Below are 19945 nucleotides of genomic sequence, written 5' to 3'. Positions count from 1 at the left end.
AGAAAGAGGCCCTTCAGACCATCGCGTCCGCGCCGGCCATCAAGCCCTGTCTAATCCCATTTTCCAGCATTTGGTCCGTAGCCTTGTATGCTATGGCATTTCAAGTGCTCATCCAAATGCTTCTTGAATGTTGAGGGTTCCTGCCTCTACCACCCTGTCAGGCAGTGAGTTCCAGATTCCAACCACCCTTTGGGTGAAAAAGTTTTTCCTCAAATCCCCTCTAAACCTCCTGCCCCTTACCTTGAATCTATGCCCCCTTGTTATTGACCCCTCTACTAAGGGGAAAAGTTCCTTTCTATCTACCCTATCTATGCCCCTCATAACTTTGTACACCTCAATCAGGTCCCCCCTCAGCCTTCTCTGCTCCAAGGAAAACCACCCCAGCCTGTCCAGTCTTTCTTCATAGCTGAAGCACTCCAGCCCAGGTAACATCCTGGTAAATCTCCTCTGCACCCTCTCCAAAGCAATCACATCCTTCCTATAGTGTGGCGACCAGAACTGCACACAGTACTCCAGCTGTGGCCTTACCAGCGTTTTGTACAGCTCCATCATAACCTCCCTGCTCTTATATTCTATGCCTCGGCTAATGAAGGCAAGTATCCCATATGCCTTTTTAACCACCTTATCCACCTATTCTGCTGCCTTCAGGGATCTATGTACATGCACACCAAGGTCCCTCTGATCCTCTGTCTTTCCTAGGGTCTTACCATTCATTGTGTATTCCCTTGCCTTGTTAGTCCCTCCAAAATGCATCACCTCACACTTTTCAGGGTTAAATTCCATTTGCCACTGTTCCGCCCATCTGACCAACCCATCTATATCGTCCTGTAGCCTGAGGCTCCCCTCCTCGCTATTTACCACCCCACCAATTTTCATGTCATCTGCGAACTTACTGATCATACCTTTTACATTCACATCCAAATCATTAATGTAGAGCACAAACAGCAAGGGACCCAGCACCGATCCCTGCGGTACCCCACTGGACACAGGCTTCCAGTCAAAAAATGACCTTCCACCATCACCCTCTGCCTTCTGCCACTAAGCCAGTTTTGGATCCAATGTGCCAAGGCACCCTGGATCCCATGGGCTCTTACCTTCCTGACCAGTCTCCTATGCAGGACTTTATCAAAAGCCTTACTGAAATCCATGTAAACCACATCCACTGCACTACCCTCATCCACACACCTAGTCACCCCCTCGAAAAATTCAATCAAATTGGTCAGACATGATCTTCCCTTGACAAAGCCATGCTGGCTATCCCTAATTAATCCTTGCCTCTCCAAGTGGAGACTAATTCTGTCCCTCAGAATTTGTTGCAATAATTTCCCTACCACTGATGTTAGGCTCACTGGCCTGCAATTCCCTGGTTTATCCTTACTACCCTTCTTGAATAATGGTACTACATTAGCTGTTCTCCAGTCCTCTGGCACATAACCTGTGGCCAGAGAGGTTCTGAACATTTGTGTCAGAGCCCCTGCAATCTCCTCCTTTGCCTCACATAGTAGCCTGGGATACATCTCGTCCGGGCCTGGGGATTTATCCACTTTTAAGCCTGCTAAAACCGTTAGTACCTCCTCCCTCTCGATGCTAATATGTTCAAGTATATCACAGTCCCCCTGCCCGATTTCTATGTCTACATCGTCCTTCTCCATAGTGAACACAGATGCAAAAAATTCATTTAAAACCCCACCTACATCTTCTGGCTCCACACACAGATTGCCACTTTGGTCCTTAATGGGTCCTACTCTTTCCCTAGTTATCCTCTTGCCCTTAATATACTTATAAAACACCTTAGGAGTTTCATTTATTTTGCTCGCCAGTGTTATTTCATGGCCCCTCCTCGCTCTCCTAATTTCTTTTTTAAGTATCCCCCTGCACTTTTTATACTCCTCTAGGACTTCCTCTGTCTTTAGTCCTTTGTACCTGCCAAAAGCCCCCCTTTTTTTCCTAATCCATTCTCGTATATCCCTTGACATCCAAGGTTCCCTGGGCTTGTTGGTCCCACCCTTGAGCTTTACGGGAACATGTTGCCATTGTACTCTCTCAATTTCCTTTCTGAAAGACTCCCATTGCTCCGATGTGGATTTTCCTTCAAGTAGTTGATCCCAGTCCACATTGGCCAGATCCTGCCTTATATTAAAATCGGCCTTCCCCCAATTTAGAACCTTTATTTCCGGTCCATCCTTGTCCTTTTCCATGACTACCTTAAATCTCACCGAATTATGGTCACTGTCACCAAAGTGCTCACCTACTAACACTTCTACCACTTGCCCGGCCACATTCCCTAGAATTAGGTCTAGTACCGCCCCCTCTCTTGTAGGACTTTCTACATGCTGGCTCAAAAAGCTCTCCTTGATGCCCTTTAAGAATTCTGCACCCTCTAAGCCTTTCACACTCTGACTATCCCAGTTAATATTGGGGAAGTTGAAATCCCCCACTATTATTACCTTATTATTTGCACACTTCTCTGCGGTTTGCCTACATATCTGTTCCTCTATCTCCCTTTGGCTGTTTGCGGGCCTATAGTACACTCCCAGCAAAGTGCTAGCCCCCTTTTTGTTTTTAAGTTCAACCCATATGGCCTCATTAGAGGAACCTGTTAATATATCATCCCTCCTTACAGCAGTAATTGACCCCTTAATTAATATTGCGACACCCCCTTCTCTTTTACACCCCGCTCTGTCTCGCCTGAAGATTCTATACCCCGGAATATTGAGCTGCCAGTCTTGCCCCTCCCTCAACCATGTCTCCGTGATAGCAACAATATTTTACTCCCATGTGTTCATCAACAACTTCAGTTCATCCACCTTATTCGTAAGGCTCCTTGCATTAAAATAAATGCCATTCAGCCTTGCCCTACTCCCTTGTGCCGTTACATATTTGCTCTGCCTTCCAGTCTGAATTGTTTTTTCTTCTATATTTGGCTGTACATCACCCCCTATTATAGCTCCACTCTGTATCCCATCCCCCTGCCAAGTTAGTTTAAACCCCCCCGAACAGTGCTAGCAAACCTCCCTGCAAGGATATTTGTCCCGTTCTGGTTCAGGTGCAACTTGTCCGACTTGTACAAGTCCATCCATCCCCAGAAGCAGGCCCAGTGATCCAGGAAACTAAAGCCCTCCCTCCTGCACCAACTCTTTAGCCACACATTCATCTGCTCTATCCTCCTACTCCTATACTCACTAGCACGTGGCACCGGGAGTAATCCAGAGATTACAACCCTTGAGGTCCTGCTCTTTAATCTGCTACCTAGCTCCCTAAATTCTTGCTGCAGGACCTCATCCTTCTTCCTACCCATGTCATTGGTCCCAATGTGAACCACGACCTCTGACTGCTCACCCTCCCCCTTCAGAATGCCCTGCAGCCGTTCAGTGACATCCTTGACCCTGGCACCAGGGAGGCAACAAACCATCCTGGAGTCACGCCTACGGCCACAGAAACGCCTATCTGTTCCCCTTACGATAGAATCCCCTACCACTATTGCTCTCCCACTCTTTTTCCTCCCTTCCTGAGCAGCAGAAGCACCCCTGGTGCCAGGAAGTTGGTTGCTGCTGCCTTCCTCTGGTAAGTCATCCCCCTCAACAGTATCCAAATCGGTATACCTATTTGAGAGGGGGATGGCCACAGGGGTCCCCTGCACTACCTGCCTGCCTCTACTGCTCTGCCTGATGGTCACCCATTTCCCTTCTGCCTGTGCAGCCCTTACCTGCGGTGTGACCAACTCACTAAATGTGTTATGCACGACCCTCTCAGCATCGTGAATGCTCCAAAACTCATCCATCCGCAGCTCCAGCGCCGCAATGCGGTCCACTAGTAGCTGCAGCTGGATACATTTCTGGCACACATGGTCGTCAGGGACACAGGCAGCGTCCCTGAATTCCCACATAGAGCAAGAGGAGCATAACACGGGGCTGGGCTGTCCTGACATGAGTTACCCTTTAATTAATTTAAATTAATTCAATACCACCAATTAAAGATATACACTAGGGCGCTTGTATGGTTTACCAACAGTCCCCGCTACACCAGAAAGACCTCAGGAAGTATAAACCAGAGTTAAAGTTTAAAAAAAATAGAAATACTCACCAACCAATCACTTACCTGCTTCCTGGTGACATCACACTCTGATTACTTTTTACCTCTCTCCCCGCTGCTGAGTTGGTAAGCCTTACCTCACTGCCAGTTTTATACTCGGCCTCGCTGCTCCCAGGTCCGATCTGGTCGGGCCTTACCTCACTGCCGGTTTTATACTCGGCCTCGCTGCTCCCAGGTCCGATCTGGTCGGGCCTTACCTCACTGCCGGTTTTATACTCGGCCTCGCTGCTCCCAGGTCCGATCTGATGCAGGTATCCTTGTACGTTATCCTCCTTCAGGCATGTAGCTCTTGCTTACCCACCCTCCCATCAGCACAACTACACCCTTGTGCCTTCCTCCCTCCCATCAGCACAACTACACCCTTGTGCCTTCCTCAATTCACATACCCAAGAAATGCAGCCTGCCCAGCCAGTGGGACTGCAGGCGGAGGATTCCATCCCGGCCACAAAGGGGCTGTCTGGGTTGCATCCTTCTGACTGATCCCTCTGCAAGCGGATGCTGTAAATGTGAAGAGGAAGACGCAGAAGCGGAGGAAAGTGACAGCATAAAATGCTGGAAATAATCAGTTGATCAGGTAGCGTGTTGACCTGAGATGTGATCTTGGTTTCTCTCTCCACGGATGTTGCATGACCTGCAGAGTATTTGCAGCATGTTCTGTCTTCTCAAAGGCTTCATTTACCATCAAAGCCCTTGCAAGCATCCAGCAGCACTCCCTACACTACATTTTTTTTACATCTATTGCAGTAAGCCACCACTTCAATAAAAAAAAATTTTGAAGTCCATACCCTTAAATTCAAACTTACCTGAATGATGTGTGTCCCTTTAAGAGCTGCAGTCATCACCACTGTCAGCCTGCTTGCTCTCCAGGTTAACCTGGCATGCTTAGGACCCAGCGCTGAATTCGGCGTTGCACGCTGATTCACGTCACCACACCGCCTTTTTCCCCCCCCCCCCGGATGCTGCCAGATTCCGGCAGCACAAAGGGGGAGAGCACTATGGCGGCCACCGTGGGAACCACCACCAGCTGGTGAAACAGCAGTGGCCGCCATTTTTATCACCATTTCATGGCGCTACGGAGTGGCACTCAACAGTTGAATTTCTAGCCCAAAGAGTACAAAAGAAAATCTTAATAAATCACTGGTTAGGCCCCAGTTGGAGTACTGTGCATCCATGAGGCTCTGTGGGCCAGCAGCAGCAGAGTTGTATTCCACCACAATCTGTAACCTCATGGCCCGGCATATTCCTCACTCTACCATTACCATCAAGCCAGGGGACCAACCCTGGTTCAATAAAGGAGTGTAGAAGAGCATGTCAGGAGCAGTACCAGGCATACCTAAAAATGAGGAGTCAACCTGGGGAAGCTGCAACACAGGACTACATGCACTCTGAAAAGCGGAAGCAGCATGCTATAGACAGGGCTAAGCGATTCCACAATCAACAGATTAGATCAAGGCTCTGCAGTCCTGCCGCATCCAGTCATGAATGCTGGTGGACCATTAAACAACTAATGGGAGGAGGAAGCTCCATGAATATCCCCATCCTCAATGATGGTGGAGCCCAGCACGTGAGTGCAAAAGACAAGGCTGAAGCGTTTGCAACCATCTTCAGACAGACATGCCGAGTGGATGATCCACATCAGCCTCCTCCTGAGATCCCCACCATCACAGAAGCCAGTGTTCAGCCAATTTGATTCACTCTACGTGATCAAGAAACGGCTGAACGCACTGGATACAGCAAAGACTATGGGCCCCGACAACATCCCAGCTGCCGTGCTGAAGACTTGTACTCCAGAACTAGCCGCGCCTCCAGCCAAGCTGTTCTAGTACAGCTACAACACTGGCATCTATCCGACAATGTGGAAAACGGCCCACAAAAAGCAGGACAAATCCAATCCGGCCAATTATCAGTCTACTCACAATCATCAGCAATGTGATGGAAGGTGTCGTTGACAGTGCTATCAAGCGGCACTTACTCACCAATAACCCAGTTTGGGTTCCGCCAGGACTACTTGGCTCCAGACCTCATTACAGCCTTGGTCCAAACATGGACAAAGGAGCTGAATTCCAGAGGGGAGTGGAGAGTGACTGCCCTCGATATCAAGGCAGCATTTGACCAAGTCAAGGAGCCCTAGTAAGTGAAGTCAGTGGGGAATCGGGGGGAAAACTGTCCACTGGTTGGAGTCACTGATGGGATAATTACTAGTCCTAGCCCTTTTCGGGCTACCCCAGATTAGGTGTATTGCCCAGATGTTCAACTTCAACTAAAGTTAGAGATACCAAATTCTATAAGATGCTTAATTGGGTCTAAAGGTTCAGACCATCTCTTCTTAAAAGGAAAGGAACGACCTGAAGATATTACCGTCCTCCAGGTAGCACTTTTAATAAGTTTAACTAGACTGTAACCTTCCGGATATTATGAGGGTCCGGAAACCCACCACCCCCCCACAAAAAAAGTGTACAGAATTTGAGTTCGCGACTTTGATACAGAAATACTATGAGACAATTCTAAAAATATATAGATTTATTTAAGAGCTGACATACAGTTAACAGCTGATGAGTCAATCATGACTTTAACAGTTCAAAATACCAATAGCTTACATTTCTTATTCTCAGAGATCCGTATTCTCAAATCTTAACTTCGTACATTTCTTATTATTTCTAATCCAGAATATCCACCAAAATCAAATAATACCTTTTTGATCCGAGACCCAAAGAGTTAAAAACTTAGAGACTGCCTCTGAAGTTGAGAATCGCTTGCCCTTTCCAGCAACTTCTGACTTTCCATCTGAAAAAGCTCTATTTTTATACTTTTTTTAGTGGTTTATTCTTTGAAGTTTTCTGCTGATGTAAGCCAATTACCTCTAGTCATTCTTTATGGAATTCTTTTCTATTCTTACTGTCATTTCAGCTGCCAACTCAGAATCCTCTGTTGTTTAGGTGTTCAAAGCGTATCATAAAAAATGGTTATAACTCATGTATCTATTTGATGCCATTCTTATGAAGGCCTTCAATTCAAAATATTGGCTTAACTGGTTATTAACAGACGTTGCGACTCCTATGTGTTCCAAGTTCAACACAAAAACCATGTGATTGCTTGGTGTTATCTATTGAAGTTATATTTTCAAAGCGTTCTGTTGTGTACCTTTTACAATGTGTAAATCAAAACCACTTCAACCAGGGTGTTTGTTTTCCTAGCCATCTTAGTTGGTTATATTACTGACTTATGTTTCCTGTCTTTCATTTGATGTTACTTTTATCAAAGGCACATGGTTTTTTAATATTCTGTGTTTCTGTTCAAAGTGTCAGTTCTTAACACTTTACTTGGGCATTGCTATTGTGTTGGTTCCAATGTTCAGACATAGAGGAACCTCCAACCCTTTACTTCAATAGGGCCATTGTCTTAGTATTAACAACCAATTCCCATTTCAAAAGCTTGTATGGTGTTTACAGCTAGTGTTAACAACTGATCTTCTCAAAAGCCTGTGTTCTGTTTGCAGCCTGTGTCGTTGAGGCTTTTAGATTTTTAAACCCAGTTTTCATGTTTTAATAGTCAAAATTCCATTCATAGGATGGTGTATCTCTTGGAATATGGCTATTTTCTTTACATCATACCTAGCACAAAGGAAGATGGTGGTTGGAGGTCAATCATCTCAGCTCCAGGACATCGCTGCAGGAGCTCCTAGGCCCAACCATCTTCAGTGGCTTCATCTATGACCTTCCCTCCAACATAAGGTCAGAAATGGGGATGTTAGCTGATGACTGTAGTGTTCAGTGCCATTCGCAACTCATCAGCTAATGAAATAGTCGACGCCCACATGCAACAGGAACTGGACGACATTCAGGCTTGGGCTGATAAGTGGCAGGTAACATTCGCACCACAGAAGTACCAGGCAATGACTATCTCCAACAAGCGAGAGTCTAACCACCGCCCCTTGACATTCAACGACATTACCATCGCCAAATCCCCCACCATCAACATGCTGGGGGTCACCATTGACCAGAAGCTTAACTGGACCAGCCACATAAATACTGTGGCAACAAGAGCAGGTCAGAGGCTGGGTGTTCTGCAGCGAATGTCTCACTTTCTGACTCCCCAAAGCATTTCACCTTCTACAAGGCGTGTGATGGAATACTCTCCACTTGCCTGGATGAGTGCAGGTCCAACAACACTCAAGAAGCTCGACACCATCCAGGACAAAACAGCCCACTTGATTGGCACCCCATCCACCACCTTAAATATTCATTCCCTCCACCACCGGCGTATCGTGGCTGCAGCATGTACCATCTCTTTTCTTCTTAGGCAGTCCCTCAGAACCGAAGATGACTTGCTTCCACATTAAAAATAAGTTCGCAGGTGACTGATGAGTCCAATGCGGGACCTACAGTCTCTGTCACAGCTGGGGCAAATGGTGGTTGAAGGGGCAGGGTGCTTGGGTTGACATGCACTCTTGCGCTTGGCTTCCGCTTGCTCCCAGCGAAGAGACGCGAGGTGTTCGGCGCCTTCCCGGATGCTTCTCCACTTTGTGCGGTCTTGGGCCAGGGATTCCCAGGTGTCGGTGGGGATGTTCCATCTACAAGATGCATTGCAGCAACTCGCCAAGGCTTCTTCGGCAGCACCTTCCAAACCCACGATCCCTACCACCTAGAAGGACAAGGGCAGCAGGCACATGGGAACACCACCACCTCCAAGTTCCCCTCAAAGTCACACACCATCCTGACTTAGAAGTATATCGCTGTTGCTTCATCGTCGCTGGGTCAAAATCTTGGAACTGCTCCCCAACAGCACTGTGGGAATACCTTCACCACACGGACTGCAATCTTTCAAGAAGGCAGTTCACCACCACCTTCAAGGGCAACCAGGAATGGGCAATAAATGCTGGACTTGCCAGCGATGCCCACATCCCATGAACAAATTAAAAAAATATATATTTTCCACACTTTAGGACGGATGTCAAAGCCTTGGAGAGTGCAGAGGAGATTTACCAAAATGGTACCAGGGATGAGGGACTTCAGTTATGTGGAGAGACTAGAGAAGCTGGGATTGTTCTCCTTACAGCAGAGAAGGTTAAGGGGATATTTAATAGAGGTTTCAAAATTGAGGGGTTTTGAATGAATAAATATGGAGAAACGGTTTCCACTGGCAGGTGGGTCAGAAACCAGACAACACAGATTTAAGGTAATTGGCAAAAGAGCAGAGGGTAGGTGAGATTTTTTTTTAACGCAACGAGTTGTTGTTATATGGAACGCACTGCCTTAAAGGTGGTGGAAGCAGATTTAAGAGTAACTTTGAAAAGGAAATAGGACATCGCGGCCAGCAATGTGCGCCGCTGGTGGTGCATTGCCCACATCACCTTCTTCCTCCTCCTCCTCCTCCTCATGGTCTGAAGTGGCTCTGTGCTGTGCGCGTTGTCTTCCTCTAGGTCCAAACCTCGCATCGTTCATGGGATACCCACATCCCATGAACGAATATAATTTTAAAAAGTCTCGCTGTCCACAATCTCCCACATACTACAGTCCTGACACATAGCCTGCCCCGCCATCTCTTATTTGCTTATTGATAACCTGAATTAATTTAATTCGTTAAAGTTTTTATTCAAATGATTATTTACTTATATTAATTAGACAAACATTTACAGCTGACAGTTATTAACTGCCACTGACAGGCAATTTCTGTTAACTACACTTTTTAAAGTTCTAAGTTAAATTCAAAATGTTAAACTTAATTTCACTTTTTACAGCTAATACTCACCCAGTACTTACCAGAGACTCCCACTCTCTCCAAATTACCAAGTTTAACACTCCGTTTAAGTGCATTCTGTTTAAAATCACTCTGTGCAGACCACCCTGATGTTCTCAGAACTAAGCTGCTAGCATGAGCATGAGTGGGACTTCCTGTCAAGTATCTTGGCTATCTCGTCCAGGGAATAGGAATTCGCTCCGCTGCTGCAGTGACTCAATTTGATTTCAACAGACCTAAAGGTGCCTTACCACTGCCACCGCTGCTGGAAAACCAGTCACCAAAACTCCTGCAGGTTCTTCACTTGCTTTGGTGGCAAATGCTGTAACACCTGCCTGCAGCAGGTCGTGATTTAGCGCCCCAGTAGACAAGCTGCCAAACACAAGCATAGCTCTCACCTGCAGCTTACATGTAAAGCAGGCCAGGCTCAGTGTTCAAGTCTAAAGAAAGAAAGAAAGACTTGCATTTATATAGCGCCTTTCACGACCACCGGACATCTCAAAGTGCTTTACAGCTAATGAAGTACTTTTGGAGTGTAGTCACTGTTGTAATGTGTCTAGGGTAGTTTTAGAATTTAAACAGTTTGAGAAATTGGTTTGAATTAAAATTATGTGCTTTTTCATTTCAGACACTTTTTCCACAGAAGACGTCAGAAGTATCAATGGTTGTAACTGGTATAGAAAGGCTGGCCACAAAGAGTCCTTGTATGTCAGCTGTAGCAAATTGTAAGTTCAGTACTAAATTTTATTGGCAAAATCATTTGGAAAATAAAGGCCTTATCCTTGAGGTTCTGAAAGTTCTTGCACCTTGATAAGAACGTGAGATAAACACGAAAATGAATTCAGGTTTAAAATTGTCCTTTCCAGATGAAGCAGTCTTAATTGTTTCAGCAGTAAACAAAAACAGGAAATGCTGGAAACACACACCAGCTCATTAGCATCTGAACAGACAAGTTAACACTTCAGTGAACATGGCAGTGGATGTTGGTAATGTGGGATGGGTGTGTGAGTGGGCAGCTGAACACTTGACGTGGGGACTCTTTGTCGGAACGCCATGTGCACTCCTGCTGTGGGCCTTTTGTCAGGCTCCTGGAGCTTTTGATGTTTCTACTTCACACCTACATTACACCCCACCGCCTCAGCTATTCACATGTTTTCTGTGTCTTGTTTATGTTTTATATATCTTTTATTATGCTTCTTCCTATCATCTCATTTGATTATCACTTCAGCATTTACCCATCTTCTGTTTCCCTTTTAAGCAGTACACAGATCACTCTACGTATCCCTCTTTATTTTATGTCTACAATTTTCTTCTTCCCTTTGTTCTGTTGCTTTTTAAATGCTGTTTATCTTTCATGATTTCCAGTTCTGATGAAGGGTTTGGCTGAAATGTTAACCTATCTGTACCATTCTGTTCTGGCCACAGATGCTGACTTACCTGCTGAGTGTTTCTAGCATTGTCTGTTTTTGGTGATGTAGAATAGGAGCATTTTTTTGCTTTTTATTATTTCAATTATTTTTTTAATCAAATCTGATTTTGATTCTGATTTTTTTTTAAAGCTTTTGCTGTACCTTTAAATTGTTAAATTAAGTTTTGCACCTTTTTTAGTTAGGATCAGTTAGAAGGGCAGGTGAGTTCTATGCCTAAAGTCACTGATCCATCTGGTGATCTTGCAAATGGAATGCAAATCTCCGATGGTGTTTCAGTTCTTCTTAGCTTAGTACCATCCTTCCCTGGCCCTCATCAGTGAGAGAGAACATTCATTGCTCATTATCACTGATTCCTGCACAGACCATTGGAGTTGTCCAAGCAGCCAGTGGGGAGGATCACAATCATGCAATCCCTTTAAGACACTTTGAAGTCTGTGATACCTCAGTGTGCCTCTTTTATCATCATCTTGCTGTTCCTGTGTGGCACTGTCAGCCAGTGAGTGACATTGTGTCAACCAGTGAGTTGGAGGCGGGGTGGACTTGTGGCAGGATTTACAAGAAACAGTCTATTTTACAGAAAACAAAGTCTATTTATTGAGTCTTTAGAGTCTCTACGAACTGGAGCAAACGGAACTCATGACCGAAACTGCAGAAAAAGCAGGGTGGTTTCTCCAGAAAATTTCAGTGAGTGGAGGATAGTTACATAAAGCAAATGATATGCGTAAAATCAATCCCAGTCACTTACAGCAGTGATTGACGGGGGAATTACCCAATCATCTCCATTCTAGCCGAGAATATTGGTGCTACTATCTGCAGTTGTGTTAAAAGTATTTTTCACTGTGCTCTTTAGATTTATGCGCCCAACAGATTGGCCCAGAAATTCGGGTCGGGGACTTCCCGCGGGTGTAAGCCCCCGACCTGCACTTACCTTGCGCGCCGGCAGTTGAGCTGTAGGGCCCCGTGGAATTCCGATCCGGGGCCTGGCCCAGCTGCCGGCGCGCAGTGCTTGCGTGTCCCAGGGGCGCAGTTAGTTCGATGCGTCCCCTGGGATCACGTGGGCCATGGGCAGCCAATCGGAGCAGGGAATGCTCCATTCATAAGTATTGACAGGAAGACCTGTCAAAACTTATAAATACTACGGCCCCAAAATAGCAGTAAACCTTCAAATAATTTTTTTTTTTAATCACACTTTTTAAAAAAACTATAAATTACATTAAATAACTATTTTAAACAATAATTTCAATTTTTGAAAAAAATAATTTTATATTCTAACGGGGCTAAAAATAAACTTACCTTGCTTTAATGTATTTAAAAATAATAAACCTGTGGAAAAAATGTTTTAATTTTAATTAATTCACCACTTACCTTGTAAAAAGCAGGCCTTACGCCTGCTTTTTACATTACTAAATTCTAAAGACTTACCCTCCCGGAGAAACCTGTAAAAAAAACGTAAGTTCAAAGCGCACGCGCAGACTCCCCCGCGCACGCGTTCGAACTCTGAACCCCTTCGTTCAGAGGAACGGAAGTGCCGGTTTCCCATGCATGCGCAGTGCATGCAGGAAACCAGCACTTCCATCGGGCCCACACGTGAGTACCCAGCGCGTACTCAGCCGTGGAGACCCGAATTTCTGGGCCAATATATTTAATGCAACAATTAATTTTTCAAGAGTTCTTGAGCTGAACTGCAGTAATTATTTTGTACTTTACATGGTGCAAACTAACTTTTAAATTTATTATTAGCAACAGCAGCAAGAAAAAGCAGAGTGAAACCACCTCTGGAAATGAAAAACTCATCAGGAAGAAGCAATACGTTTAAAGTTAGATTGGAGGAAGCAGAACCAGGAAACTCTGTTCACCTAAACCCCCCTGGAGAGAGTGCAACTAAGAAGCTTTTAGAAGAAAGGAACTCTAAGGTGCAGGAGGAAAGTAGAACTTAAGGGGGAAAAATTCAGTATCGACCATTATGGGGCGCAAACATCGCCTGGGCGCTAACTTTAGCACCCGGTGCTAATTAGCACCGCCGACCGCGATATTGAGTTTTAGCGCCCCAAGAGGGAAGTGGAGCACTAAATCAAGCGCTAAATCATGCGCTCCACTTCCTTCTTAGGGCGCTAACGTTGGAGAGTGGGGCGGAGACTTCAGCAGTGCTGCACCCAGGTTGTGCAGCGCTGCCGCGTTCAAAGACTCCTTCTCTCATTAAAGGGAAGGGCCATCGCTGCAGGCTCTGCAATTTAAAAAGTACCTACCTGGACCACCAATGCAGCCACGATCCCGTGCAACCAGCCCGGCACTCAAGCCGAGTGCTGGGCTGATTGATCGTGGGCAGGAACCCGCGAAAAAAACTAGAACAGGAAAGGTAAGTTTTTTTTTCCCACCTAACTCGGCCACTTTGCCTTTAATCATCGCCCCCGAAGCGACTGGCCGCCCGATGCATGCCTCCTGCAGCTGTCGGTGTTTTTGACCGGCGCTGCTGCAGGGGGCGGAAGTCAATTTCGGGTCCTGGGCGCTTCCGGGACGATGCGGACGGCGATGACGTTACCATCTCCAGGCGAAGGAGATCGGGGCGCAACGCCATAGTGCTGCCGCAAAACTCCCGCTGAACATGGCGGGAGTCGATATCAGCACTGTGCCTGGTTGCAAAGCCATTTGCGCCCCATTAGCGCCCCCAGGGGGGCGCTAACAGGAGGCGCAAAGGCACCCAATTTCACCCCCTAAATATTCAGCTGCATTGCACCAAACAAAGATTCATTTGTGGAGGAAATAAATAGCAACTTCTGCTGTAAGGAAATTGGCCTGAAAGTTTACAAACCGTACCTTGCTCTGTTATTTTCTACTTCAGTACCTACATTTTTGAACATTTTCTGCATATATGTTCTCTGCTTAATACAAGTTATCGAATTGTATCATTTTATTTAATACCCTAGATTTTACACATGTTTAATTGAAAGTAGTTATGATAACAGGACATAAAAAGGTTGGCAGAATGGGCAGACAAGTGGCAGATGGAATTTAATACAGAGAAGTGTGAGGTGATGCATTTTGGCAGAAGGAACAGGGCGAGGCAATATACACTTAATGGCACAGTTTTAAAGAGTGTGGAAGGACAGAAGGACCTGGGAGTTAATGTGCATAGGTCCCTGAAGGCGGTGGGACATATTGAGAGAGTGGTTAGCAAAGCATATGGGATTTTGGGCTTCATAAATAGAGCTATTGAGTATAAAAGTAGAGAAGTTATGCTGAACCTTTATAAAGCGCTGGTTAGGCTACAACTGGAGTTTTTATCGTTTAAAAGATTTTACTACCCATGCTTCGAACGCTAGTTTATTCGTCACGGCGCTGCCACCCACTCTTCGAACGCCAGCTTATTCGCACTGTCCATGCATGCAACGCCAACTTATTCACCAAACGCCAGCTTATAACTAGGCGTTTGGGTTTTCCTAATGCGTCTTTCGCTGCCCTTCTCTGCCTTTACCGGTTTACCTTCTTCTTCGTCTCGTCTCGTCTCGTCTGCCCGTTTGTGGCCTGTGTGTCCTGTGTGCTTTTGAACTCGGGTCTCGTTCTCCTCCCAGTGTAATGGGCGTCCTTGGTTGTTGAGTGGCGCGGGGAGCAAAAAGAGAGCCCGCCACGAGGCCAGGGCGCGAGTACGAGCAGCAGCAGGCCAAAAGCCAAACGATGAGAGCAGGAGCAAGAGAGCGACTGTCACTGATGGGCCTACAAATATACCCATTCTTCAACTCCTTATCTGCGCACCAAATCAGGTCAGTCCATTGTTTAACTTTTGGCGGGCTTGTTTAAATGATTACAGCCATTTATTTTAACGACTTGTGGAGTGGTTGTCTCTGGGTCTAATGGCCCCGATGTCTTGGTTGTTTGTCATGGATAAGACTTGATTGTCCCCATCCTGACTTGATGGCTACTGTGAGATGTTACCGATTAAATATGCAGAAACCTAATGGCCTCGATTCTAGGCCCATTCTGGCTTGATCTATTTCAAGTCGAATGAATGTGTATTCTGTGTTTACTTTGTCTGGCCGGCTCCAGAGAGTCCTTTTCACAGATTCCTGCATTTTAAGTTTTGTCTCCGGGCCTGCTTGTCTGCAGAGCCTTGCTTTAAAAATCCTGTCGGTTTTGGTCACGAGGTTACAGAAGCCATTTTGGGTACCCTGTTTTTAATAACTTGTCCAAAACAGGGTCCCTTGATCCACAATTTGGGGAGTGCGGGGATTTTGAGAACCCTGCACTTACACTCCCCCCTGTTGCTACTAAACTTGCTTTAAGTATCATCCTGATAGGGTGAGCAAAATTTCCGACCCTCCATAGTCAACCTTCCCCTGTAATTACCTATCTGATATACCCACGACACATGCACTTCCCATTCCGCAAAAATGTGGTGTACATAAGTATACATAGAATAATTACAGTCTTTTACACACATCCAAGCGTGGAGGGGGTCCGACACCCCTGCACCACTTGGTACACATACATCTTTATTAGCAACACGTTTGAAAATCTTTATTAAAAACACCAAACACAAAACAATCTTTAATCAGAAATACAAAAAAACTCAAACAGGTGTATCTCCCTCCACCTTCACATAATGTTCCTTTCCAGGTCCTCTGGTTTCGGAATTCTAGTATTTGACCTTTTCCCTTGCACTGAGTGCAGACTAGGTACAACACTATCCCCAGCTGGCAAACCACGAGAATGTGGGAAGCCAGTCTGATCCACGAAGGGACCTCTGTTATTGAAAATGTCCCACCAGGGTAGAATCACAATGTCCAATACTTTAGCCCCTATCTCTGCCATTTTCTGCTCTAACGTGTAGAAATGTTTCTGCGAGACTATAACGGCTTTGAGTATTTTGGTAAGGTGTTCTGGGAGAGGGGGTATTTTGTAGCCGAAACACGCTACATACTTCTGCAGGTTGGTAAAATTCTCCTTTTACAGTGAGGTGAACAGTGGAGGGTTCAGGAATGGGGACAATTCGTTCCTGGGCCACTTGAACTTCTGCCTCGGGTTTAAAGCAGAAACTGCTGTCACTTACCGGACACCAGCTATGCTGTCCATGCTGGTAGTGGGGCGCGCCTGTGGTGACACAACATGTCCCACCTCCTATATATGCTACATGTGGGGGGACATGGCCTTGTGCCATTGCCGCCATGGTACAATTTATAGGTTTTGCGCCAACAGCTTTAAACCTGCACTGTGGTTTTGAATAGGTGTTCAAGTGCTGGGGACACAGGATTATGTGTGCTCCCTGGCTCCGGCACTCCGAGAGGTCAGTACCTGTCATAGCGTGCTCCCACTTTATGATGTAAGGTGGGACCGCTGTGAAGCAAATGTGTGCACCCCCTTGAATGACTCCCAATGTTCTCAACCCTGTATACCGGTGCGGGTCGGGCTGTCCTACCCATGACCGGCATCCTTACTACTAATCCCATGATGGTGTGGTTGGACCGCCCACAATCCACTGGGACTGGGTAGGCCTCGGAAGCTAGCCGGAGTTGGCACGGGCTTAATGCATTCTCAAACGGATGGAGGGCTGCGAGGTGTTTGTTGCTGATCCAGGAGGGGTCTAAACCCTGTTTTAAATCCTTCAGATTACTGCGGCCCTCGCCCAGCAACCATGCCCCGTATAGCACGCACACCTCGTTCTGCGCAGTCTGGTCAGAAGCATTTCTGTCCTCCCTTATGAGGGCATTTACAGTCTTTGCGTGCTTCTCAAGCTCGGCTATTATCTCTTTTAAATGGACCATCATGGCCTGGCCCTCATGCAACTCCGAGCCCACTACTTTGTTCTCGTCCATCAATATCTTCCTTAACTGTGTTTTTAAACCATTTATCTGGGTCTGCAGCTCTATGTCATCCAGACTGTTGATGACAGAGGACCCAGTGTTAAACGCAGTAAAAACATCATTCCATACACCCCTTCTTTGTCTTCCTGCATTACCAAAGTACTCGCGGTGTGTGGTGTACAGTTCGGTTTTGTCGACATTGTCGAAATCGAACTCATAAAACGTCTTGAACATGTCCTATAACAGGGCCTGGTATAGCTGCTCTGTCTCTTTGGGACACCACTCCGGTAAGTGTACCTCGGTGAGATTTAAAATCACGGAGGCTAATGCGTAGTGTACCCCCTGGTATAGTATCTGGTCCATAGGCACCAATATCAGCCCATTCCCTGGTCCCTTGGTGGTGCTGGGGCACCCATCCCTGTGTGTCCTTGCTGCCTGCGTCCTGGGCAGGGGCTTTCGGGCGCGCGCCACTAGCTCAGTGGCTTTAACTGGGGCTGGATAACGTGGGACTATGCAGGTGTGTAGGTGGGAATCCCATTCTATCCCCTTCCTCTTATCCTGCCATGATGCGGAGAAGATGATAGATATGTCTGTAGGGCAGGCCCCTTTTCGACCCCCACATACAGACATAGATTCCCTGTTCCGACTCCCACCACTTATCCCAACATACACTAGTCCCTTCTTGGGTCCCAGTGACCGTTCGGTGGGTGTCGTTTCCCATCCGCTCCCAGTCGGCTGTACGATCCCCCATGTCCGTGCTCAGCTTTCTGAGCCACCACCACCTTCCCAGGGGAATCTGTCCTTTACATGTTAGGCACACGCTTTTCCCCTCAGTGACCCTGACCCGTGAGGCCACAACTTATACGCTGGGGCAGGGGAGGGAGGCCTCCCCGTAGGTGAACCCGGTCTGGCTGGAGTACCGGGTGGAGTTGGACCCCAACCACCTGGGCCATCTTCCCTCATGGGCGTAGATGGTGGGCTCCTTCGTGCCTTGTTCGCTGCTCCCTGCAGTCACCACTGGAGCCTTTTCTCCCGAGCACCTGTAGATGTGAGAGTCCTCCACGTCGCCTCGCTTTCCAACGCTCATCCCTAGCAGGGCGAGTAGCAGTACGCCCCCCTTCATTCTGAAATCCTCTTTCTGCAAAGAGACACAAGAGCATATAGCCAGGTCCCGAGGAGATTCTCTGGCTTGGGTGAAGCATACTCGAGTCTTGCGACCTCGACTCAAATACACATTCTTAACAATACTATTCCAGTATAAAACTACCTATCACCTTATTTAAACTTCACTAAAACACCCAAACTTAACAGTACAACATTATGTTACCTAAACTATGTACATCCGCCGCCCGTCTCCGGGCGGCCAGGTTAATCTCTGTTTGGACTGCGGCACACCGCTCCCTTCGGCGTGGCCGCACTGTCCTGCACTATCGGTCCCTCGCCACCTGTGGCTGTCGGCTGGGAACCTCTGTCCTTGGACTTCCCCCTAACTCGGGAGGCTGTCCCTTTAAAATGGGGAGCTGGTGACCACGGTTTCCTTGGCTGGGGCGTCCGTGGGGACCTACTGAGGACTTTGGCGGGTGGGGTTTTCTTGGCTGGTGGGCCTTTAGCCCGAACCGCTGCCCCCTCCGGTGCGGTCTGTGGGCTCACCACTGCTGCTGGCTGGGGATCGTTTTCCTCAGGCTTTACCTCTCCCGAACCTGGGCTAGGGGCAGGTAACTCTTTGCAGCCTGTTGCTGTAGGCTGAGAGTCTCCGCCCCCAGGTCCCAAAACTGGGTCCGGGGCGGGGTCTTCGACCTCAGGTCCCTCTTCCTCTACACCTGGGTTAGGGGCGGGGTCTTCGCCCTCGGGTCCCTCCTCATCTGGAGCCCAGAAGAGTGGGGGAGTGTCCCAATCGGTGGGCGGGATGGCCCCTCCCCTTAAGCAAGCCACAGCGCCTGCCTGTGCAGTCTGTGAACTTGCTCCCGCTGCAGGCTGAGGATTTCTATCCTCGGGCCCTACCCCAACTGGCTGTTTTCTCTTTTTGAGCTTAAACAGTTTACACTGATTAATATGGAACCATTTGGTGCGCCGAGGCATCTTAATGGCATATACCATGGGGCTGGCTTTGTCTACAATGCTGTCGGGCCCCATGTACAATGATTCCAGACTCCCTACTCGGGCATAGTTCCTCACCGTGACCTGATCTCCTACCTCCCACACGTGGTGCTTTCGGGGTTCCAACAGCAATCGGTTACTCCGATACTGCTTTCCCATGTTCCCAGCCGCCTGCTCGTGGACCTGTTTAAGGTGCTCAAAGAGGTTTTGGGCGAACCTGTCCCTGTTTACCTCTCTGAGCTGACCCTCCGTGAGCACCGGGGCTAGTACATAGGTGGGGGTCCGCATAACCCTGCCAGTCATCAGCTCGTACGGTGAGTACCCCGTGCTTTTCGACTGGCTGGCCCGGATCCCCATCAGAACCAACGGTAGGACCGTGGCTCGTTTTCGAGGCGAGTCCACTGTCTCCTTCCTCAACATTTCCTTTAGGGTCCTATTCATTCATTCCACAATCCCTGATGACAGTGCGTTGTGGGCCACGTGCCACTTCCCCTCGATGCCTAGCAGCATAAGGGTATTCTGCATCACCTGTCCGGTGAAGTGACTCTCTTGGTCGGACTCCACATAGTGTGGTAGCCCCCACCGCGAGAATACTTCCCGGACCAGGATCTTCGCAGTACCCAGAGCTGTGGCTGTTCTACAGGGGAAGGCCTCTACCCATTTCGTGAACACATCTACCAGGACTAGGCAGTACTTATAGCCTCCCTGGGCGGTGGGCAGGGGCCCGATGTAGTCGACCTGTATCGACTGCCATGGTCCCTCTACCCTCCTGATGTGTCCCATAGGTACCTTCCT

The 19945-nt window shown here is 47.4% G+C and overlaps 1 protein-coding gene across 1 annotated transcript in view; it reads left to right on the top strand.

The window, feature by feature from the left end:
* Nucleotides 1-19945, top strand: part of LOC147108460 (synaptonemal complex protein 2-like) — a 298366-nt gene that overhangs the window by 224329 nt on the left and 54092 nt on the right. The window contains exons 7-8 of the mRNA XM_086006041.1: nucleotides 10457-10553; nucleotides 12999-13171. Coding sequence (XP_085862167.1) covers nucleotides 10457-10553; nucleotides 12999-13171 — 270 coding nt within the window. The remainder of the gene's footprint in view (nucleotides 1-10456; nucleotides 10554-12998; nucleotides 13172-19945) is intronic.

The sequence above is a fragment of the Somniosus microcephalus genome, chromosome 13, assembly GCF_052327205.1.
Source record: "Somniosus microcephalus isolate GS21.2 chromosome 13, FLI_Smic_1.0, whole genome shotgun sequence".
Taxonomy (NCBI): Eukaryota; Metazoa; Chordata; class Chondrichthyes; order Squaliformes; family Somniosidae; genus Somniosus; species Somniosus microcephalus.
Note: the sequence above shows the minus strand (reverse complement) of the source record. Positions and strands in the feature narration are given on the sequence as shown.